The 25,777-nt window shown below is 43.4% G+C and overlaps 1 protein-coding gene across 1 annotated transcript in view; it reads right to left on the bottom strand.

Annotated features, from left to right (window-relative positions):
• EDEM1 (ER degradation enhancing alpha-mannosidase like protein 1) overlaps positions 1–25,777 on the bottom strand; it is a 1,151,518-nt gene that overhangs the window by 464,042 nt on the left and 661,699 nt on the right. The window contains exon 6 of the mRNA XM_044078019.1: positions 24,240–24,423. Within this exon, the coding sequence (XP_043933954.1) occupies positions 24,240–24,423 (184 nt within the window). The remainder of the gene's footprint in view (positions 1–24,239; positions 24,424–25,777) is intronic.

The raw sequence follows: 25,777 nt of genomic DNA, 5'->3' as shown, positions 1-25,777 counted from the left end.
CTGTTAGGCTCACACCTGCCTGGGCCTCATAGTCAGACAGCTCATTCATGTCTCTCTTCATATAGTCTAGGAGGGGAGTCTCAAGTCATTAATACCCACATGCACTGTGACGGACTCATAATGGTACTTCTTGTTAAAGGACTTAAATGCCCATGTGATCTAGTGAGCCCTGACCCTAGACAAGCAACTGACCATTACTTTTTCCTTACTCAGCCTGGTGAGTAGTAAATCTATATGTCTCACTATAGAGTCACCTTTGACTAGAATATCAGACTTTGTGGATGCTTGCCCTATGGGCAAAGTATCTGAGACAGCGTGACTTTATTTAGTGTGCGAGTTGGTAGGCTTTGCCCGTATTACAACTTTGGAATGTTGCTGTGGGTGCTTAATGCCACTGTCATATTTCAGAGGTCTTTGAGGTTTGGGCAGGTTAAGCTTTTGAACCTTGACATGTGATAAGACTGCGTGTTTTATGTGAGTTGTGGAGAGATGTGCTATGCGTGAGCTGCTGGCAAACTTTGCATCACTGACGACACTGAATGAGCTTTTAGCCTCCAGTAACATTAAATAAATGCATGTCTCACAATTGCATTGGGTTGCTTGAGTAGAAAGCAGCAGTCAGACAGCAGGAGACAATTCTTACACTGTTCTCAAGGTACCCACCTCAATCAGGCTTGCTACAGAAATTGCAGGAGTGTGCTTTTTCTTGGTTCCTATTTCTCAGATTTAAGGAGTGGGGTTGTTTTAGGTGAGGAAGTAGTTTGATTTGATGCATAGACTGGGGAGTGGTGACACCTGTCTGGATAGGAGTCTCAGGTAAATACTTATAAATGGGTGTTTCACTTTCTTGGCTGGGGGTGACTACTGTAGTTGCTGCTGCAGAGCTGTCTTATCTGCTCAAAAGGGGTGCTTCGTTATCTTGGGTTAGGTGGGAGATTACTGTAATTTCTGCTGCAAAGGTGTCTTGTCTGCACTTGATGTGGCTGAATGAGGCCAGAGATTCAGAGTACTGAATTCTGTTTGACTGAAGCAAGGCTTCCTATGTAAAAAGCCTTGGCACACACTACCTACTGTCAAGCAAGACCTAGAACAGCAGCAGTGAGCCAGGTAAAGCACAATGCAGACTGTAGAAGATGAGCTAGGGGAGCAAACCAATCAAAAAAAGCCTGAAACTAGAGTGAATAGAGCTCTGTAACACAAGTGTTGCAGCAAATCACAGAGATTTCACTACTGTGAGTCTGAAGTACAAGTGTGTGGCCCTAGCTGGGTTGTATCTATTTCTGTAGGGGCAGAAAAAACAGTAACACGTCTGTGGTCCTAACATGGCTGGAATTTCAAGCTACTGTAGCCATTTCTGCAGAAGCAGGGGAAACCAGTAGCAACTGTATTAAACAGAAAACAGAAACATGGTAATCTGAAAACAACCTCTTCTATTTAGCTAGGCTAAGATTTTACTGCATTTTTTCTTAACTTCTTTCAAGACAGTCAGCATGCCACTGGAGAAGGAATGCCTAAAAGAAGTGGCAGCTAGGCCACCCAAGCTGTCAGACTTGTACTAGGGTGCAAAAGAACTCTTCAATTTGGGTCAAAAGGATTATATACTGAAGCAGCAGCACAAGCTCTATTCATAACATACTGAGTAGGACGGAGAATCAATGCTGCCTCAATCAAAGGGGAGCTATGAGCAACATTTTAGCCTTGCTCCTTTATTTACTGAATTTCCATGGGAAGAACAGAGACTGGAGGAACAGCATACAGAAACAGATCTGGCCTGCTGATGGAGATGCTGTCTATTGCATACACTTCTGGAGGTGGTACCTTGGAACAAAACTGAGTTGACTGTTGTCACAAGAAGCAATAAGGTCTACTTCTGGCAGATACCCTTATACAGCATCCATTCATGAAGGTCTGCCTTTGTCCCGCTCAGCTGGTCTTCCAAGGAGTAATCTTTAGAAATGATGTTGATGCACCAAGAGTCAGTCTTGACTTCTGGGCCAGATTTCACACTTCAACAGCTAGTTGGCACAGGAGTTATGATTTACAGCTCACCTGTTTGTTGCTGTACCACATCACTGTAGCATTACTTGTGAGGATGTGGAGGAACCATGGTTCCCAAATGGTTTCAAGACCCTGATGCCTAGGAGTACAGCCATCATTTCCTTTATGTTGATGTACTTTCTTCTCTGCCATTTGCCCCAGTATTCCTTGAATTCAGAACTCCTGGGTGAGCTCTGTAGGCAGTGTACGAGTAGTCAATTGTGAGCACCCAGATGTCTGCACCTTTCTTTATACAGGGAAACAGAGGGATGGAAAGCTACAATATCAGGGCATGTTAGCACCATTTGTTTATTAGAACCACTGAAGCTTCCTCACAGGCAATCTTGCTATGGGGACAAGCAGGACTGAGGAGCTCAATGTCCTGGGGAACTCTTTGCAGTGATCTGGTTCTTCTACGATACAATTGTGAACACCACCTGTGATATAACTAATCAAGAATGAGACTTTTTTGGGGATTAAGTTCTTCTGGTATATAGTGTTCAGGAAAAAAGACTTGCCTCGAGAGTATGAGAGGTGACTTTAGCAAGTTCAAGAGAGTCCTAGGTTTTAAAATAATGTCAGGGTGAAGTGCCATCTACATCAACTCTAAGGTTGGTGTCTGAATCACACAGTCATCCAGATTTGAGAAAATGTGGATGCTATAGTCCTGCAAAAGGTAATTACTACAGTCAGGCACTCTGAATACCTTGAGTACAGCAGAGCAAGTAAAGGGCAATGAAGTGAATTGGAAGTGGGGAACCCCCTGTTTAGAATCAAAGAAGATGCCTGCCCCTCCTTGCTGTGGGTATGTGGACATAAGCATCTTTCAGATCAAGGTGAATATGAAGTCTTGAGGTAAAAGGTAAAGCAGAAGGGCTTGCACTGTTATCATCCTGAATGTTGGCACTCTCAGAAACTTGTTTAGCCCTGAGAGGTCTAGGGTGGACATCCATAACCTTCCTTTTCTTGAGACTAGAAATGGTCTTGAGCAGAAGCCTGTGGTCTACTGTTCTTTTGGTACTCATTCTGTGGCATCCTGTAATAAAAGATCTTGTACAGCATAGTATGAACTAAATACCTTTGTTCTTTAGAAATGGATGGGTTTATCTGAAAATGTGGACCTTTGACTCTAAGGCAGATGAATTGGCATAAATGAAGCCTGTACTCTATCCCAACCTACCCTAATACTGACATTAGATTTTCAGGGCACCTTTTTGTGCAACTGTCTCCTAAAGCTTCTACAAAAAAACCTAGGTAACACCTGTAGGTGTTGGAGGATGAAGGAAAGGGTTTTTGAAGGGTGGAAGCTGGGGGAAGGTTTGATTGGTAGGAAAGGAAGGAGCAAAGATGGGTCACAGCTGCCCTGCACTGTGTGCTCCAGGGTGACTGTCATTTCTCCTTATACTGCTCTTTCTTACATTTTTGCCTATTTCCTTTTTTCTGCCTCCAATGGTAAGGTCTGCTGTCAGCACGGTAGTCATAGCTATACCACAGGCCATGGGAGTAAAACAACTGCTTCAGTTTGCATGGCCTTCTACGTTTCCTACAGTCTTTCAAACATTTGTCCCACAGTGACTTCAAAGACCAGTTCCCCACACAGCAGCTGTGCTTTGACATGACATGGCAGGGGCAAAGTCCTCAACCTGGCAGGTCTCCGAATGACTGACTCACTATTCATGACCCTGCATATGCATCCACTGCATCAGAGCCATATTTGAGAGAATGCCTACCTAAGAGGTAAGGTGGCATACTTCCAGCATTTTTTCACTCAGAAACTTATCAATCTAGTAATTTTATCCTTAAACTATGACAGGACAAACTCTTGGGACTTTAATATATGTGTTTGGCAGTTTAGAGCCCTGAAGGCCAGGATACCAGAAATACATACTTTCTTCCCAAAGCAGTCCAGTCCAGTACCTTACATTTCCTGTCAATAAGGCACTTTTTTTTTTTTTTTTTTTTTTTTGCTAGAACTACATCAGATCCCTTGCCAGCATCCAGTCAGGGATGTTAATTATTAGTACTAGGCTAGCTGTCCTTGTGGACCATTTTAAACCTAGCCAAATTTCCCATTTGCTGCTTGGAATTACCTATCCGGTTTAGTGTTTAGAGTAATCTTAACTCTTTGTGGGCTATATTTATGTCACCTCTAGTGATAACTGGAGTCATACTACAGGTACTATGAAAGATTCCAAACATGGGATAAAAATAAATTAAGTGCTACCTCTCTACGTTAGTAGTACAGGCGGAGCCCTAGGATACATTTCCTATTTCCCAACCGCAGATCCAAGATGTGCCTGAATTTTATCAGTAATGAACTTGTTTTACATGAATGAGAAGTCTGTTAAAAAAAAATGGTATCCTCTGTGAGATATACCTGTCCCTCCCAATTGATCTGTTTATGTTAGAAAAGGTTAATATCCCTCAATAGGGTATTTTTGATGCTGTCTGAATTGCTGATGCGTTGTAGGTCCATCAGTACCGGGTCAAGTTGTTGCCAGCCACAGGTCACCTCTTAGCAGTCTGTAAGAGACCATGTAAAGTGACAGAGATTTGAGGCAGCCTATGTAGGGCAAACTGTTTAAGCCTACTATCCCTTTTGTGTGGACATTCAAGCTGTTGTGTGCCTTGACCGATACATGCCAAAGGGGGTGCTTTACTCAATGACTGGACTTCTAAAGGCTGTGTAAAGAGGGACAATGACATCCTTGGACCTAGAAGCAATCCCTTCATTAATGAGCTGTGCAATTTCCTCACCACAATGGACACATGTTGGTATATAGTTAGGTCACTGTATACAAAAGTTCCCAAATCATGAACTGGATCAACTCTTAGGGGCGTATTTTCAATGTGATAGTTCCCCAGAGTAGAATATTCTAAGGGATACAATAATGAATTTAGCTTTTAGCTTTAAACCAAGATTCTTGCACCAGTTATTTTAATATACAATATACATACATACTTACCTTGGTCCATGGGAGGTCCTCCCTTATGCAGGGGAATAACTTTTGCTGTTCCCTATTCACTTGGTACAAAACCCATATGGAAGCTACGGTTGAACAGAGATGTTAAGGGTGTGGCTAAATCTTGATTCATGTTTAATATATGTATCCAAGGATATTGCTGAAAGTCATTAATGCATATTTTTTTGCTTATGACAGTACTTTTAGGACTTGGCTTTGTGCGACACCTGGGGGGATTGGTTTCAGGTATTTTGCTTGGGAGCAAGAGGTTCTCCAGTTCAATTCTCGGCTGGGGTGCCTTCTGTGTGGAGCCTGCAGGTCCTTCCTGCAGTTGCATGGGTTTCCTCCAAGTGCTCCGGTTTCCTCCCACATTCAAGAGGCATGCATTGGACATGGATTGGACACTCTAAATTGGACCTAAGTGCAAGGGTGTGTGCGAGTGAGTGATATGGATGAACTACCACGGCAGGGCTAGCCATCCAGTGGTGTAAATCTTAGATCGAGATGATTGTCAATGTTGGAAGTGACACCCCGACCCCATGTACAAAATGGGAAAAAAGAATTATGGATGAACAGATAGAGATGGGGGGACAGAGGGTTAAAGTTTGAGCTGAATTTATCAGCCAGTAGTCATAACAGTACCCTTAGCTTCTATGATAGTAACATTGTTAACAAACAGCTCGGATCGTTGCTGTGTTGTGCTTCTGAAACCGCAAACATTTTTTAGGTTGCGTGGCTATTTTCATCTCATCACTGCTGGATCAGCAATCGGATTGCTCTAAAGGAAAATATAGGAATCAACAACCATATAGAATCCAGCGGGCTTTCTGGGACCATGCGGGATAAGAGTCAGGTTCCAAGGATGTACTTATAAAACCATTCACAGAAGCCTCTATGGTGGCTATATGTATGGTTAAAGGTCTTAGCTCTGGTACACCACCCAGAAGCTCCCTATATCTTTGTCACAGAGCTCTTCAGATTCTCATTTAAAGTGATCATTCACACTACTGATGGTATTACCAAATGAGACAGCCTCTGTTTGTGAAGCAGCAGATAGGGTATCTTCAGCATCCAAATCATAGAGGAAGAGATCTGGAAGACATATGCCAGTTCACCCACCTCAGAGTCAAAGTAATCAGAATCCTCATAGGGGGAATGCACCCTTTTCTATTGCAAAAAGGGATCCTCACATTGATGGCCGAGCTGAAGTCAGGTTTTTAAGAAACAGCACAGAATCCTAGGCTAGCTTCACTAGATCCAAAGAGGGAGCCTGGGATAGAAGAAGAGTAGGGGAACCACACAGCTTAAGTTGAGGCAAGATGAAGGATGTCTAAGATTTTGGACAATTTTGTCCTACTTCTAAGAGGGGCGAGACCTCAGGAAATGGGTGCGATTCTAAGGATGTTCTCAGACACAGACCAAGGGAATACAAACCTTGGTTATCACTATACAGATGTTAGAACCAAAAACACATGGAGAAACACTCCAAACTGACTGATGGCAAATAGTTTTAGCCAAGAAAAATTTGCCAGTATCGAATTGTGTGGCAGCCTCCAGAAGCCTCAGTAAAAACAGGCACTGGAGTTGAGGGCAGAGAAAGTGTCTCACCTCATCACACATCTTCAAGCCACGGGAGACTTTCAGACTCAAACAGTATAGTTAGCCCACAGTATTCCTTTTCACAAAGGCACTTCTCCATTAACATGCAAACTTTCCATGGTAGATCTGGCTGACACCATCTAATTCCTAGACAAAGTGTTCAGCTTTTTCTTGTTGAGATGGTATTAGACAGATCTGGCTCTCCACTTTATATTCTTCTTACTGAACAATGCACGGGGGGGGGGGGGGTATATTGTTCGCCAACTCCAAACTGAATAAACATTACCTGAGATGTAGTTTTTCAGCACAATCTGTCTGTATAGGCATTATACATACCATCAGAGCAAAACTGTACGACAGACAAGCTAAGCAGAACCAGAACAGACCCTCACAAATGGAAACAATCAGGGGTCTTCCAGGAATTGATACATCAGTGGAGAACACCACAAACTGATCTTTCTGTCGCCACGTACAACAACCACTTGTCAAAATACTGACTATGCAAGAAGGTCTGGAAGACAGATGCTTTTATTCTTCCTAGGACAGGAATGTTTCTGTATGCGTTTCCATCCTTTCAACGAACATACAGGGTAATTCTGAAGATTCAGAAGGACTCTCCAAATCCCATTGTGTTGACTCCCTTCTAGCCCAGGCAACAGCGGTTCTCTCTCTATCTCTCTCTTTTTTTTTTTTTTTGCAAAATGGCCAGGGGCAAATACCACACAGACTAGAGCTATTCTCACAGGATAAAAGGTGTTTGATGCATCCTGACCACAAACAACTGCATGTATCTGTCTGCAGGACGGAACCTGAATCCTTTTAGGCACCTATTTTGTGAGAATATGCAACGAGTATTAAAGCAGGCAAGAAAAACTGCTACTAGAAGATCATAAATTAGTAAATGGAAACAATTTTGTAGTCAGTGCCAAGAAGAAAATCAGCACCCATTCAGGGCTAATGTTTTTCTGGTTCTACATTATTTGCCAGGATTACTATCCTCTGGCTTGTCTTGCTCCTTAATCACGGTTCATTTTTTGGCCATTTTAGCATTTCTGCCCAGGGTCTCCCCTCTTTCAATGCATTATCACATCAAAGTGTTTTTGAAAGGGGTGTTGCATATGACGCCTCTTTGAAAACAGGAGGCTCCTCCATGGGATTCTAATTTTGTAATAGAAAAACTAATACTTGCTCCGTTTGAACCAATTCATCAGGTTGACTTGAAGTTCTTAACATGAAAAACAGTTTTGTTTGCTCTCACCTGTACAAGAAGAGTATCTGATTTGCAAGCTCTTATGGTGGGACAACTTTTCTCATATTCCACGAAGATGTGATTTATTTGAGAACTAATCCATCATTTATGCCTAAAGTGTTATCCAACTCTATTTATTTCCAGAACATAAAAATAAGTGAGAAAGGATAGTCCATATCCTGGATGTCCACAGACAACTCTGGTACCATCTTGACAAAAAAAAAAAAAAAAAAAAAAAAAACTCTGGTAAGTTGTTTACTTTTTGTGAAGGTAAGAAAAAAATCAATAAACTGTCAAAACAGACCATTTCCAATGGCTGTCTAGCATGCTATCACCTTTTGTTTTACCCACCATAATAAACCAATTCCAGGCAGGGCCAAGGCTCCTTCTAATAGGGCCTTAGATTCAACTGTGACTTTTTGGAAGGGACTGGATTCTACAACTCGGTCCTCTGTGCACACTTTTACAAAGCACTACAAGCTAGATTCCTTCTCTAGGTCTACAACAGGCTTTGCAGGCACCATTCTCCAGTGGCTTCTGGAACCTTATCTTTCCTCCTGCTCCTTCCAGTCAGTCTAAGCTGTGGTAATCTACCCACATAGCTAAGGCTACTGTAGCAGTGATCCATATGATGAACACAATACAGCTGTGCAAGATAACTTACAACAGTAGCAGTTGTTCAAATGACCACTACTGCAGTAAATGCCCCCTTGCTCCAGCCTCCTTACTTCTGAATGCCTTTTATGCCAGGGTGCGACCCTTTATTTTATTTTCATAGAACTGTCTTTATCAGGTCTTTACTCTTCCTCTCTTTGTTGGCATGAAAGTTCTGAAGGGTTTGGCATCCAAACCACTCTTTTTTTGCCTTCTCAGTTCAAGCTGATTAACTTTCTGAGCTCGTGGAAGGTGCCGCAAAGCTTTGGGAGTTGGTCAACTGTTATATCCTTAGCAGTATATAACCCATATAGCTAATGCAACTGCAGCAGTGCTTTTAATGAAGAACATATCCTTGTTTTTGGTATGAGTGTGTGCTTGTGTGGGTCTGTGTAAGCATAAAGCTATGTCAATCAATTCTGGGTGCAGATGCTTAAGGAGAAAACTAACCATGCAAAAATATACTCATAAAATAGCAGAAACTATTCCAAGAACTAAGACAACATGGGAAGGGAGACATATTTTACCAATAGGGATGACTGTAATAGGAGTATGCAAAACAGAAGGCTGGAATTTACTAGAAGAAACTGGCAAAGCAACCAATATATTGGAAGAAGATAACTAGGAAGGAAATGGTAACAGAGTGGCATAAAGCTAAACAGAAGTATGGACTGAAGATTAGAAACTGCCTCACCTACCAGAGATTAATAAAGTATACGCAAAGAAAGAAAGAAAAAAAAACAACAGAGGTAGAGGTTTTAGATGAGTCTAAAACAGAAGCTGCCTTGTACACCAAACGTTGCATGAGAACAATAAGAATCAGAAGAGGTTAGAAAAATTGGAGAAGAAGAATAGAAAGGCAGTTAACAGATGAACAATGGAAGGACATCTGCATAGTTACTAAGTAGCAACAAAATCCAGAACATTTAAGATTTTTTAATGGAAGTGTCTGTAGAGATATTTTTATACTCCAAACAGACTTTGGAGAATTTTTCCTCAGATCAACAGCAAATGCTGAAAGTGTGATGGGAAAGAGAAGAATGATTAGGAACACATTTTCTGGGAATGCAATGACTTTGCAGACGTTAAACATTCCTTGCAGAATATTTTGCAGACATTTTGGGAGAGCAAATGGTTGTAATTAAGGAAATAATTCTGTTGAGCTAGGATATAGGATCTGAATTGCACAGATAAAGCAGATCTTACCAAATTCAATGCTACCAGCTAACAAAAAAGCAATTAGAAAATGGAAATCAAAAATATAAATCACCTGTAATTGACATATTGAATACAGTAAAAGAGATGGAGTGGGATCTTTCGAAAAGGAAAGGAGAAAATTAAATAGGAGGAGGACTGGGGTTTAACAGAAGGCATGGATTGAGCAGTTTATGTAATGTTGGAGTGAAAGAATATTGTTAAAAAGAAAAAAATACAGTTGTGTAAATTGCACTTCCCACAACAGTAGATGTTCAAATGCCTCACTTGCTGCAGAAGCCTTTGGCTATTTGGTTTGTATCCTGCCTAGGATACAACTGGCCAGTTTCACAAAGCTCTGGCTTTCTCCCAGGTCTTCACTCTGTGTGCTGATTGGATATTCCATTTGTGGAGGGAAATCAGCATTCCAAGTGAAGACTGATTCAGAATTACTTCAGGATTTTTTTGTCCATAACAATAGGAGTGGTTCAGTTCCTGGAAAAAAAAAACGTACTAGAAACAAAAAGTTTATATTCCAATAAAAAAACATATACACAGAATGGAGGGGTGCATGCCAATACTACAGCAGTGAGGAATTTGAACATCTACAATTATGGTAAGTGCTCTCTGTCATTCAAATTCTGAAAGAAATGAGGGAGATAGATGGAAACATTCAAGAAACTGAGAAAGTAGTATGGGCATTTATGGGGATTTTCCTCCACAGATAACACTATAAAGCATGGAAAAGCGAAAGAATTAATCCACCACGAATAGTTACAACCTGAATACACGTGCAGATTTCAAGAGCATTAAACCAGTTAGTCTACCAAACAGATGAACCAAAAATAGCCAGAACAGCGGATTCAAATGTACACAGAATTAAACTTTTCCAGCAAAAAGTAAAGATCCCAATTAAATGTCATCTGAATAACCGGTGAGCTTATGTAGCAAAATAAAAATCTCTCTGTAGAACAGATTGAGCTAAGTCTGAAAAGGACAGAGGGATTCATGGGCAAACATGCCAAAATGGCTGAAAAATACCCCTTGCCAGAGAAGTAAACAGGCCATATGATAGTAACTCACACAAACGTTTGAGATCTATAGGTAATAATCCAGGATAGGGCCCTGGTTATAGGCAAGGCACCAATTAGAAAATCTCCATAACATAAGACTTCCTAGTAGCAAGACTTTCTCATCTACTCAAGTACTGGTACATCCTCATGAAGAAGGTGCCTAAAAGGAATAAGAATTGAATCAGCAAGGCAGTAAGCTGAAGTTGTTTGACACTAGGGTGCATCAAACTCCCCCCGCCTTCTGCCACAGGAATGATAGCTGCATCTAGTTTTCCAGGCCTGCCTACATGGGGTCCTGGTGCAGAATTTACTTAACTGTCTGTTTTGAAAAGAAGCAAATAGATCTATGTGAGGTGTTCCCTACAACTGGAATCATTTTTGGAAGATGCCCTCATTCAATTTCCATTTGAGTGGGTCTGTCCTGCTCCTTCTCAGCTTGTCTGCCACTAAAGTTTGTTCTGACAGAATGCAAAATGCTTGGAGGGTTATACAATGCTGCAGAGCTAACTCCCAAGCAATCACAGCCAGCCTACACAAGGGATAAAACTTGATGACCTCCTGCTTATGGACCACACCACTGTGGTACTGTCTGTAATCCCATGTAATGATCCCAAAAACACAGGTCATGAAGAGATTCTACAGCATGGACCACAGCTAACATCTATATATCATCTGAACTGTCCCACAGGCCTCACACCTTTACCCCCATAGAAACTGCTCTCAAGCAAAAACTGAGGTGTCTTATTGCCTCCAACAATGCATCTCTCTCTTGATGAAAGCCCCAAAATGGAATCTGAAAATTCCAGAAGATAAGTATGTTGGATCCATCTTTCAAACAAAAAAAAAAAAAGGTATATACTCACCATAACATTCCATCTGAGTTATTGCTTTTCATTTGTCTTCAACCTATGGTACATGGATCCGACTCGGACCCATAATGCTCCTGTCTCCCTCCTCCCCTCAGATTGCATTTGCTGCCAACAATAGCATCCAAACCTGACTTAAGGCCTTACTCCTTGGCAAAAATATCCAGAGAGCACCATAAGAAAAAACAAGTTATGTGGTTATGTTTTTTCCGGACAGTCAACCACACAGCCCATGTAAGGCAGGGGGAGGGAGGGATGGCTGAAGACAAATGAAAAGCAGCAACTCGGATGGAATGTTATGTTGACTACATAACTTCTTTATCTGAAGTTGTTGTTTTTCATTTGTTCTTCAACCTGTGGGACAGAGTCCCCAGCTACCAAAATTCAGGGAGGCCCTCATGGAAGGATATCCCGGAGCACGGCGGAGCCAAAGGATGCTCTGCTTCTGGATAGAAGATCTAACTTGTAGTCTGAGATGAAAGTATGCAAATATGCCCAAGAAGCAGCAGAGCTAATCTCATCAAAAGAAACTCTGGACCAGAAGGCAGCTGAAGTAGCCATAGACCTAGTAGAATGTGTCTTGACTTGACCTGGTGGAGATGGTCCTTTGACTGAATACACCAGAACAATGCACTGAGAGATCCAAAGAGCAATGGTGACCTTCAATATAGGTTTCCCTAAAAAGGGCTTAGAGTAGGAAACGAAAAGTTGATCAGACTTGCGAAAGGACTTTGTTCTGTGCAAATAAAATATAATTGCCTATGAACATCCAGAAGGTGCAATTTATACTCTCCCTTATTCTGAAAATTTGGAAAAAAAAAACAGGGAGATTGATAACCTGATTAATGTTCGATTCCAAAGCCACTTTTGGAAGGAAAGAAGGATTAGTGTGCAAGGACACCCTGTCTCTATGGAAAACCATATAAGGAAGCTTAACCGATAAGGCTTGAAACTCTGACACACTTTTGGATGAAGTAATGTCAATCAGGAAGGCTGTTTTCCAAGACAGAAACTGCAGAGCCACAGAAACTGTGGGTTTAAAGGGGGGGGGGGGACTAAGGCTTGAAGGACCAGAGTAAGATCCCAAGGCAGCGTTGGGTCCTTGACTGGAGGCCTAAGTAAAAAGGTACCTTTCTAAAAGGTTTTACAAAGCTTAGAAGAAGCCAAATAAGCTGAATTATCTCCTATATGGAAGTTAGAGATAGCTGCCATCTGAACCTTAACCGGAGAAAAGCTGGCACCCTGTTGAAAAATAGCAGGAACTGGGGCAGTAAAGGGATCGAAGTCACACTGAGACACCCAAATCAAAATTTTTTTCCACTTACTGGAATAAACCTTCCTAGTGGAAAATTTATGAGCCACTACTAAAATCTTCTTAACCGGAGAAGATAGCCCGGGAGTCTTAACTATCATGGGAACTGGAGCAGCCAAGCTGTAAGCTTCAGACTGTCCAGATCTGGGTGTGGAATCCCTGACGGATGTGAAATCAGATCTGGAACCTGATCCAATTTCCAGGGAGGACACACTACATGAGACCACAGAGAAGGGAACGATACTTGGTGAGGCCAGAATGGAGCAATGAGGATGACTGAGCTCCCAGCCAATCAGCTTTATGAATAAACTTTGGAATCAGAGGAAGTGAGGGATAAGCATACAGAAGACCGGAGGGGCAAGCATGAACCAGAGCATCTCTGGGGAGACTCCCCAATTGGGGGGGGAGGGGGGGGCAGAGCAAAAAAGTTACTGTACTTCACATTGGAAGGAGAGGCGAATAGATTGCAGCAAGGCTGATCTCACTTTAGAAAGATCTGTTTCACTACTTAAGTATTCAGAGACCACTCCTAAGGCATCAGGATAGACTTGCTGAGCCTGTCCGCCAGAATGCTGGACCTCCACGGAATGTGCGTTGCAACCAAGAAATGGCCGGTGGAGATCGCCCACTCCCACAATCTGATGGCTTTGCAACAAAGGGGATAAGACCTGGTCCCCCTTGCTTATTGATGTACCAGGTTATAGACATGTTGTCTGTCTGGATGGCAGTCTTTCCTAGGGGAAAATGGGCATGAAGAGCTTTCAACACCAACAGCGCCGCCCTCATCCCCAGGACGTTGATATGCAGATGGGTCTCCAGGTAAGACCACATGCCTTGCACTGTGCTTCCAGAACAATGCCACCCCAACCCAAGTAGGGAAGCACCCGTGGTCATCGGGGTAGGAAGAATGAATGGACGACCCTGATACAGGTCTGGGGAATGAATCCACCAGAGAAGGGAATCCCTGCAGGCTCAATACAGACTAATAGGGTGGGACAATGGAAGATCTAGTAATGACCACTGGACCGCCAAGGTCCAATGAAGCACCCTCATGTAAAACCGAGCTGTGGGAATGAGAGCGATCGTGGCCCCATGGACCCCAATGCCCATAGGACATATTCCGCCGGGGGAGTCTGAGGTTGAAGAATGCACATGACGTGATGCTTGAGTGACAGAAGACTGTCCGAAGTTAGAAAAACCTTGGTCTGAAGGGTGTCTAACCGTGCTCCAATAAAATCCAGAACCTGAACCGGGTCCAACAGTGACTTGTTGAGATTTATGGTGATGCCCAAACTCATGGGCGGTCTGGAGAAGGAGATCCCTGACTTGGCAGAGTTGATGCCTGGAGGGAGTGGAAAGCAGCCAATTGTCTGGGTAGGGGAAAACCTGGAACCCCTGCAGCCACAGGTGAGCTGCTACCACTGCCATCACTTTGGTGAACACGCTGGGGGCTGTGGTGAGACCAAAAGGTAGAGCTCTGAACTGGTAATTATTGACCCCCCCCCCCGGCCGGAAGCAGAGGAACCTCCGAGAGAATCTGTCCATTTTGATGTGATAGTACACATCCTGGAGATCCACTGAGCACATCCAGTCATTCTCCTGCAGGAAGGGCAGGATAGAATTTCATCTTGGCAACTGACAGGTTTAGGGTTGAAAGATCCAGGATGGCTCTAAGTCCCCGGTTTTCATTGGCACCAAAAAGGACCTGGAATAGATGCTTAATCCAGACTGGTCTGGGGGGGGGGGTACAGGCTGGATGACTCGCTTTTCGATCAGCTTGGAAATTTCTACTGCTGCATCCCCCCTTTGTGTGGGTAGAATGTCTGGAGGTGTCCGGGAGGATGTGGCATTCAAGTGAAGGGACCTGAATATCCTCTGGATATGATTTGCAACACCCAATGATCATCTGCGACAGACTCCCAGGCTGTTGGATGTAGAGAGACGTGACCACCGTCTGCCTCCAGAGACTAGCAGCCAGGCAACCCTTCAGGGCTGTTGTGCAAGCCTGTCCGGGAAGGAATCTCAAGACTCTTGCTTTCTCGGACCCCCTCTGCCATGAGGATGGCATCTGTCAAATCCCCCTCTACCTCTGGGAGAAGTAGAGTCTTGAGCATCTTGGGAATAACCCTGAGATTTCCGGAACCACATCTTCTTCACCCCTCACTGATTCCTTGAAAAGGATTGTTGAGGGGTTGAAAAGTGGATTCAGATGGCAGACAAGATCTTCCCGTCCTTCTTACTCTGGACCACTGTGTCACGTTCTGTCTTCCCAAAGAGTATGGAACCATCGTACGGTGCATTCGTAAAAGACACCTTAAAGGGGTGTAAAAAGGCAGAAAGTCAGAGCCAGGTGTGACGCCTGATGGCAAAGTCTGCCCCGGCCGCTCTAGCAGCACCTTTGGTGACATGAGATAGGAGCCATATAGAGATGTTGGAAATGGAGGTGAGGGTGGCCATCTGGGAGGAAAAAAACTTTTCCTCCACCAACATGGACCCTGGGGCAGACTCAGCAACCTCCCTGATCAGGTCTCGCTGAAGTCTGATAATGTGTGCCATGTAGTTCAGCATATGTACAGAGAATGTTGCTGAAGTGCAGACCCGCTTCCCCAAAATGGTCCATGGTTCTAGACTCTTGGTCCGGTGGTCCACCATGGCATCAACTGCGGATCCCTTCAACCAGTCCCTTTGTCTGATGGGGCACCGTGGATCTTATCAGGGAGTTTGGGGATAGGCTCCATCATGTTGGGCTCCTACCACACCCTAGATGTAATCAAATCTACCAGGGAATCCACAGGAGGGGACACCCAGGAGGTAGACGGTCCTGCACCAAATGCCTCCAGTAAAACCGCCTCATCAGGGTTGGAGTTTTGGGCAGACTACTCCCCCCCCCCCCATGCTTGCAAAGGATCTCTATTATGCCTCCAAAGGAGACATCATCCGGGGGTGACCAAGGGGAACCCTCCCCTTCCTCTAAGTTGGTGTCCTCCATGAGAGACTCCGGTGGGGAGTCTAAGTTTCTCCTTTTACATGCGTGTTTCCGAGGAACCTCTTTGGAGGGGGGCGGGTCTCGGGGGAGGACTCAAAAACTTCAGGCTGCTGCCATGGGAGACCACCCTGGGGTGGAGAGGCAACAGGCTGTCCCTGAAAGGGCAGGATGTCAGAATCCGGACCATGCAAAGAGGGAGCCAGAATGGACTCAGAGGATGAAAGCATCAAGGGTCTCTATGGAACAGACAGGACCCTCTTCACCATGTCGAAGGCAGAAGGAGAACGAACCCCTAGAGCTAGAACCATGACAGAGTCCATAATCCAGAGTCAACGGGGGAGCCGGAGCTGAACCTCCAGGTGCCGAGACTCCGAGTGGACAGCCTGGCTCAGAAAGACTCTGAACCGACACAACCCCTTTGGATCCAGCGCCGAGGCTACGGCTCCGAACTGGTTGGAGCCGACCCGCTCATGGCAATGGTCGGCATCGAGGGACCATTGCCGCTGACCCCTCGATGCCAAGAGGCCTGGGACCCAAGGACTCCAAAGCTGGGGGGGTCAGATCAGAGAAAGAACGACTGGCAAAGAGGTGGACTGCATGACTCCAGCCCCAGAGGGGGAGGGGGCAGGCAAGACTCCCATCTGAATCTGAGTGAGGATAAATCTCCGCATCATCCTGTCCACCTTGGCTTTGGAAAGGCTGCGGGTGGATATGGTGGAGGAGGCCACAGACATCGGCCTAGAGAGGTGGTGGGGACAGGCTGACACAGGGGAATGGCCCTGAGAAACCTCTGGCTATGGGAAAAAGCAGGGTGAATGAAACAGAGGGGAGCCCAAGCTGGGAGACGGGCTAGATTTCGCTGGGGGCTCATCCGAGGAAGCCTGGCTGGGGGACCGCTTCCTAGGCCTATCCTGGTCTTACTGTTTACACTTCTCTCTGTCCCCAGTCCTCTCGGTAGGAGGTTTGAGTCCCAGAGGCCGGGGCGGAGGAAGAAGCTGAAGTAGAAAATGGGGCCACCACGGTAGGAGGAGGAAGGGGGCCTTTAAGGATCAGCTTATTCCTCCTGTCAATCAAAGCATGGGAATTGAAGCCCATGCAGATCGAGCAGGAGGAATACAGATGTGGGAACCCTAAACAGACCACGCACAGCGTGTGGCCATCAGAGGGGGAAGCTTATGGCCACACATTGGTGCACTTCCGGAACCCTGGCTTTGGTGTCTCTGCCATGGGAGACGGAAGAAGAGGACCCACAAATACTCTCACACACACACCCCTTAAGACAGGGGGAGAGAGAGAAGAGAGAAACGGGAATACTTTTTTTTTTTTTTTTTTTTTTAATAAGAAACTAAGGACCAACGCCTGAGCGCAAGGGTAGAGGTATGTGAAAAGGTGGAAAGGAAGATGGGAAAGATCAAAAGGATAGAATTAAATCACAAAATTCACTCACCAAAAGCCAGGAGCAATAGCCCGTGATACACACGGCAAACAAGATCTGAGGGGAGTAGAGAGATAGGGGCAGTGTGGATAGGGGAGGAACCTGGGGCTCGGATCCAATGCTGGAAAATGCAGCCAAATCAGATCCATCCTGGATCTATGTCCCCACAGGTTGAAGAGCAAATGAAAACAACTTCAGATCACTGAATTTTTTTCATATGCAATCTGGCAAGAGGAATCCATAAGACTCATAGAAGGCCATGAATGCTAGAATCCTGAGATATTCTCTGGCTGAAGTCTCAGACTGTTTACAGAAAAAAGGAAACATTTCAGATACAAATTTACCTTTTCCTTTGTTAGGAATGCCTTTGAAGAGACATATCTATAAGGCAGTCTAAAACCACAATCCTAAGTAATAGAACCAAAGGAGGACTAACATTTTTCTGGAAGTACAGAAGCTAAGGAGTGAAGAAAAAAATAAGTTATGTACTCACCATAATGTTCCATCAGTATTATCGATTTTTCACCTCTCCTCACATATGGGGTCCAGATCCAATCCATCAGATCAGACTCTGCTGTTCCTAAGCTCATGGCAACCAAAAAGCTCTTCGATACTTCCCCTTACCCACAATGCATCTCTCCCCATTACCTCAAATCTTGTTTGCTAGAATTATAACCAAAGAATGAATTTTAGTTTTTAATGGCCAACAAGATTTTAAAGGAAACCATTTCTGGAGTATAGGAAAAAACAACCTAATACTTGAAATTCTCTTCCCGTTCAACCAGGAACCCAAAGGAAGGGGGGGGGGGGTGGAGGTTTGGGATTGTGAGGAGAGATACAACAATACTGATGGAATGTTATGGTGTGTACATAATTATCTGATATTGTCAATTTTTCATCTCATCCTCACATAATGGAACTAGTTCCCAACTACCTTTACCCCGGGTGGACTCAAGAGAATGTTCCTTAAAACCAGTGAACCAGAGGAGGTTCTTCCCCTGGAGACCAAATCTAACTTGTAATGAGTGATACAGCTATGATGCATAAATATCATCCATGGAAGCATTGGTCTGGAAGACTGCAGATGTGACCTTCGCCCTGGTAGAGTAAGCTCAAATGGATTGGAAAGGTTTCATGTCTTTTGAGGTGTAAATGAAGGAAACGCAACTAGAAAGCCATTTTGACAACGTAAATTTGGAAATTGGTAGGACTTTCCTAGGGCCTGCAAAGGCAATAAACAATTTGCTCGCTTTCCGAAACTCTTTAGTTCTATGTAAATAGAAACATAACTGTCTATGAACATCTAAAAAGTGCAGGACATATTCGTCCTTATTACTGAAATTAGGGTAGAAAATAGGCAAATGTATGTTCTGATTAATATTTGTTTGTGAAACGATTTTGAGCAGAAAAGAGGAGTTGCTATGCAAAGAGACTCTGTCTTTATGAAAATCCAAATATGGAGGCTGGAAAGATGGTGCCTGAATTTCTGATATCCTTCTCACTGATGTGATAGCTGCCAAAAAGATAGTTTTTCAGGATAGAAACTTAATATCTTAAGTGGCTGCAGGTTCGACGGGCGGTTGAACAATCCGACATAGTACCAAATTAAGGTCACAAGGGGGAGACGGATCATTGCGGGGAGGTGTTAATAATATGGTTCCTTTTAAGAAGGCTTTGCAAAGTTTGTGGGAAAAGATAAGTTTCCTATCCTGATATGACAATTTGAAATGGCTGCTAACTGGACCTTAATAGTAGAAGCAACAGCTCCATTATTGAAAAGATTGGCTAAAAATTCTAGAATAGGGGCTGTGAGAGGAGCCACAGTGTGTTGGTTCAGCCCAAACTACAAAACTCTTACATTTACTCCAACAGAGTTTTTGAGTGAATGACTTATGGGAGGACATAAAATATGACAGACCGGACAGGACAGCATAGGTTGTCTAGCAATTATCGTGACTGGGGGAACCAAGCCGTCGGCTAGAGCTTGTGAAGGTTGGATAAAGCATTTCTGTTGGGTGAGACAGTAGGTCCAGAAAGGGTTCCAGAATCCAGGGCTCCTTCTGTAGATGAGGCCAGAGGAAAGGAAACCAGATTTGTCATCCGTGGTCACCATAGCCTGTAGTTGAGGGGAGACAAATGGTCAACCATGTGTTAACTGTTCTGAATGAATCCACCATAGGATCATAGGAGGTTACTTGGCTAATGGCTCTGGAGCCCTTCCAAGCCTAGCAAAGAGTTTATCCTCAAAAAGGAATCTCAGTCAGCACCTGTCATCCCTGTCAGTGAGGGCCACAGGTGGAACCCCTGAGACAAATTTGTGGTTTCCCATTCACTCATCAAAGTTCGCTTGAAGAGGGTCAGCGGGGTGCTCTGTTTGACATGTATGGGAAGTCTACTCCAGAGACAAACCTGTGTCTCCAGCATGGTTTTGTTGATGTTGCACATTAGATTCAGGCCTTTTGAGCTGGTAGTGCATGAGGTGTAGATATGGAGCATCTCTAGTACGGCATTGTCTTTAAATACAGTTTGTTACAACATGCATTCTACACCAGACAATGTAACTTTTCTTCATACCAATAAATAGCACTGTAGCCATGCTACTGAAACAGTGTTTTACTCTGTGTAAACAGTCAATGGTAAGTAATTATGGTAGTTTTATGAGCTGCCTTTGTTATACCTCTCTGAAAGAATGTACAGGAAAGGTAAAACATTCTTTTTGCATACGTCTGTTATAAGAACTTTGGTGAGACATCGGTTGGTGAATTTCTGACCACTGAGCAACCAGAAGCCATTGCAGGATCGTATGTGTAAACTGACTAATGGGACCAACAAAATTGCCGTGACCATAGATTCTAATGCCTGAGAACATGAGGGCCAGCTACCTTCTTGTTCTTAATTAACCTTGAAGTTTGCAGTCTAATTCTTAACACTCTGGAAGGAGGAAGCCTTGCAATCATTTGAGTGGTTGTCTAGTAGTGCTCCTATGAACTCTTATTGTCTGGATTAGGTTCCACATGTAACTTTTGGTAATTTATGGTTATGCTCAACTTGGAACAAACTTGAAGAAGAGTCTCTTGGGCAGATAAGTAGATGCCTGGTCAAGGCGGGTATGAGCCAGTTGTCTAAATAAGGAAACACCTGGACTCCTTGATGTCTCAGGTGAGCCGCAACCACCACCATGCAATTGGTGAACACTGGGTGGGGTTAGTGAGACCAAAGGACAGTGCTCTGAACTGGTAATGATTGCCTCCCAACCGGATGCGTAGATATCTTCTGGAGCGTCTGTCCATTTTTATATGGTAGTATGCATCCTGAAGATCTATACAGCACATCCAATCGTCCTGTTCCAGAAAGAGAAGTATGGACTGCACTATGACCATTCGGAGCTTGCAATGGTGAACTGACTTGTTCAATCTGCTGAGATCCAGGATTGGCCTCCTGTCCCATTTTCTTTGGGACTAAAAAACTTTAAGTTCCGAATCCCCTCGGATCTCAGTGGGACCTCCTGAATTACTCTTTTCCAGCAGTTTGTGGATTTGAATGACTGCTTGATCCCCTAACCTGGGTGGAATGTCTGAGATTTTTCTGTTTGGAGAAGTTGTTGAAAGAAGGGAATTTAGTAAGCCCTGGATATTATCCTCTGCACCCACATATCTGAAGTTATCTTTTCCCAGGCTCTCCAGTGCAGGGATAGTTAACTCCCGATTGCCCACAGAGGTGGACAATTAGGCCTCCTTTCAAGAGCACTGAAAGGGCTTCCTAAACAAAGATTCCCAAGACCCTTGGTTCTGCAGACCTCCTCTGCTGCGAGGGTGATGTCTTCCATTATCGTTTCTGCCTCTGTTGGAAGACTCTCCACGTGTGTCTTAAGACCCTTGACACTTTATGAACCACATTTTTCTGCTGCCTCTCTAACCCTTAGGATGCACTCTTTGAGGAGCTGAGAAACATATGCCCGTGGCAGAGAGAGTCTTACCTTCCTTTTGCACCTGCATAGTGCATCTTTGACTTTGAGACCAAAAACAGATGTGCCATCAAACACAGCACTGACAAATGAAGACTTAAAAGGTTCCACAAAATCACAAAGGTGCATCTAGGTATGCCTCCTCATAGAGATGTCAAAACTTGCCACTCTGCTCATTCCTTCGGCTGCATGCGTGATGAGCCTCATGGAAGAGTTGGGCTACAGAATGTAGGGTGGCTAACAGGGAAGCTACTTTCTCTTTAGCTTCCTCAACTACTGCTCCTTCAAGGGCATCTGAAAGCTCCTTGATCAGATCCCTTTATAACCTGGTAAAATGCAAAAAATAATTTGGCGACCTCAAGGCAGAAGTCGCTGTAGAGAACATTTGCTTCCCACATCTATCTATCATCCTAGAATCCTTATTAGGAGGATGGATAGTTGAACTCTCCTTGGAGAGTTTCTTCTTGGTCGTTGTTGCCACGACCATGGCATATACTGCAACCCCTTTTGTCCAGGAGGTCTTGTCAGAGGGAGTGGTTATAATTTCATTTAGTCTCTGGGGAACAGACTCGATGAAATCTGGGGTCTCCCATGCCCGCCAAGTGATCAAACCTATGAGCTCCTCAGTGGACTAAGTCACCCAAGAAGGAAGATGGGCAGGAACCAAAGGCAGCCAAGTACACAGACTCCTCAGGTGAAGGACTGTTGGACTGCCAGCCAGCCCTCTGTTTCAGAATCTCCAAAATCTCCCCAAAGGAAACGTTCTCAGTGGGTGACCATGGGGATCCTTCTCCCTCATCGATGTCAGTGTCTTCCATGGGTGACTCCTCCGTGGAGTCCAAATGCTTCCTCTTGCAAAGTCTCCTCCTAGGGACCTCCTCATTGGAGTAGTCTGGGGAGGTACTGGAAGAGTCAGGGGTACCCGGGATGGGTATCCTGGTGCCTGAGGTCCCACTGTCCCTGTGGAACATGGTAGTAAGAAGAGGAATGCAGTGTATCTTGCTGGGATTGCAGATCTGGGGGTGTCCTTTTACATGCAGTGGTAGCTACAGCCCTCTCCAAAAGCCCAAAGGCTGACTGCTCCTGCAGGGAACAGAACCCCAGCTCCCACAAGTTATGCTTTCGAGACAGAGTCACCTCCAGTCCAGAAGACAGCTCACTAGGGGTTTTAGCCAGAACTGACTGCTCCGAAGTCCTGGGAGACGAGTGCACTCAAGGTTCATGAAGCTCACTAAGGCTCTGGGAACTCTCCCTCTCCGAGAAGGCCAAAGAGCTTCCAGCAAAGGTCTGATCCAAGGAAGCACTACTAACAGTAGTTAAAGAGTTACCTTTAAAGGTAAAGGGGAGGGAAGTAATCTATAAAAAACAAGTTATTGGAGGGAAGGTGAAAGGGAATGAAAGAGAAGAAATGAAAGTAAACTAATTAAAAATGTTTACTGTACAGGATAGGTTATAAATGACAAGGGAGAGGCAGAAAAAGTTAATTACACTAAACATATACAAATGGTGATTGTATAAGAAAAAAATTCTAAATAATTCGACTGATAACCAGGATGGGCGCCGGGCTGGCAACTCGACACTGTAAAACTCCACTACCAATCATGAGCGGACAGGTGATCCGCTGTGGCAACCCCTAACTGGGAAAAGCCGAAAGAAGAAGAAGAATACGACTGATAACCAAGAGCTAGCTGATTGGGCCATGTCTTTGCAAACAGCAAACGAGATCGGAGATAATGGGAAGAGATTCGTTGTGGGTAAGGGAAAGTATCCAAGAACCTTTTGGTTGTCATGAGCTTAGTAACAGCCGAGTCAAATCTGATGGATCGGATCTGGACCCATATGTGAGGATGAGATGAAAAACTGACAATATCAGATCATGTTAAGGACTTCTGGCATTTGGCAAAAGACTCTGCAAAGAACAGTACATCAACTAAATCCGAAAAATGCAAAGATAACCATCTTTTAGTTCTAACATTACCATAATACTCAGAAGAGGAATGACTGACAACAGACTTAAGGATTAGCATTTTGATTTTTCGTACTTTTAGAAACTGGTTGAGAAAGGAAAGCTCTACAACTAGTCTCTGGGAAAGCTCATTTTTTGAGACTAAAAACATTCTGGAGTAAAAGCCTTCCTCCCTTTGGTCTAAAGGCATGGGAGTATGACTAAGGGTAAACAAATTGAAGAACATGAAAAAAAAACTCTTAGGTTTAAGGTTAGCTTTAGCTTAAGCTTAGCTTTAAGGAGAAATGTGTATCCAGTCCTAACAGTAACGCTCCTGAACCATTATTAGTACTCAACAGACTGAAACAATATATTGCCAAAGGGAAGGTTTGACAGCCAGTCTATGGGACAGACTTGGAAATGTAGGTGACAGGAAGGTATGGGGAGGGGATGCAGGGCACAGCCATTCAGAAGGTGCAGTGTGTCCCTTTCCCTGAAAGGATCCCTATTTTTTTGTTGTTTCCCTTCTGCCATCTCTTTTTGCTCAATGTTTACAAGAAGATGCCATGAAATTATTATTTTGTCTTTTTTAAAGAAAAAAAAGAGAGATTGTACAATTTATAGCATGGAGCTTGGCAAATCTCAGTAACTCCATGAATTAACTTCCCTCTGTCATGAGTCTGTTTGAGAACATTAGTAGCAGAAGCAGGGCCAAACTAAACCTCCTTTTCTCCATCAAAGTTTAAAATCACAGACTTTACCGCATCTGAAAACTTTTGAGTACATACCCAGGCACTTCTTCACAAAACAGTAGAAATACTAGTGGCTCTGTACAATGGAAAATGGTTTTTAAGGTCTGTTTTTGTTTCTATTAACGCATGTATACCCATGTGACTGAATAAAATGTGATGATTTAATAAAGATATTTTAAGAAAGCAGCATATTAAATGCAAATCTGTTACCTAACAATCCAGTCTCATTACTTCTGAGGTTCCAAAGTGCTTTCACTGCTTGTCGTGCTGTCCATTCAAATGTGGAGTCGCCAAGCAGTCGGCTGAGAATTCCAAACTCAACCAAAAGAGAACCAGCTCCAGCAGTACATGTTTCATTGATGCTATCTGGAGGCACACCTTTCTTCAAATTCACCTACAGTAAGAACATTACAGAGTTCACTATTACCACACAGCAAATGTCATCCTCTGTACGCCAACTACATTTTTGAAATAAAATGACACAAATACAACATTATTTTACATTTTATGTAATTTCAGTTTTCAAGAAATCAAGTAAAATATTTAATTCAATTGTTAATAGTCTCTATAACACTTTTAGGCAGAGGCATTAAGATCCCCACAGGTCAATCAGCAGTAGAGACCCTGTATCTCTTCCATATGAATCTACTCTTGATAACAAACCAGAAGACTGGGCACTATAAAGCAGTCTGTTCCACACAACCATTATTCTTTATATTATAAACTTCTCTTCTGCAAATGTACAACTTAAATCTAGTCATAATAAATCACAAGACCTCATAGAGCAGATGTGGACATCCAGTTTAAAGACAGAGTAGTGACTGGAGTGCAAACATCAACCCCACGGGAGAAGTTAGGGCCTTTATAGAAATCCCCTCATTCCTGGAATGCTGGCAACAGTACAAATCACCTTCACAATTGCCTGGAAGAAGGCCCCTCAAGCTGGCTCTCACCACTGTGTTTGCTATACCCAGTACACGTTGGGGGAACACTGATCACTGGCAGGAATGCAGGCAGAAAGAATATATATATATATATATATATATATATATATATATATATATATATATATATATATATATATAAAAGGGAACTTCACATCTTTTTAAATCTTGTGACATTCTTTAAACAGGTAACACCACCAACTGATGATGCAAGCTGCCTGGAACACAATTCTACATGTAGGAATAATTAACAAATTAAAAAAAATGTTACATTTCAATCTATATGCAGGGCTCTGTGCTTGAACAATGTACTCCAAAAAGAAGTGGTTCAAATAAAAAGTGGGAAGGAGCTTTCATTAACCAAATATTACTGATAACTGCAAACTAGGTAACATAACTAAAACAAAAAAATGAATGGGAGCAGCAGCAGTAAAATGGCGGTCAGGTAATATATACAAACTCAAAAAACGAAAGACAACATTAACACATTTAGTATCACTGTAAGTGCTTTTGTTCAACACAATTTCAGACACTGAATAAAACCTTAACTTCAGACAATTAAATATCAAACTATGCTAATCACAAGACTTTACTAAGCCAATCATAAACTGCATATTACTAAAACATAAAACAAATTTAAGTACTTAAACATATTTAAATATTTAAAACAATATCTTAATTTTCTGTTTGCTGACACACACTGACATTTCATTAAAATGTGACCACCCTGAAGTGTTTTGCTTCACTTGTTACCTGTATTCCTTTAATTACATACAGTCACTGATACTTGTCCTCCCTCTTAAA

The sequence above is a fragment of the Protopterus annectens genome, chromosome 7.part0, assembly GCF_019279795.1.
Source record: "Protopterus annectens isolate FY-2018-M chromosome 7.part0, PAN1.0, whole genome shotgun sequence".
Classification (NCBI taxonomy): Eukaryota; Metazoa; Chordata; order Ceratodontiformes; family Protopteridae; genus Protopterus; species Protopterus annectens.
The sequence above is the reverse complement of the archived record's forward strand: the minus strand, read 5'-3'. Positions and strand labels throughout refer to the sequence as shown.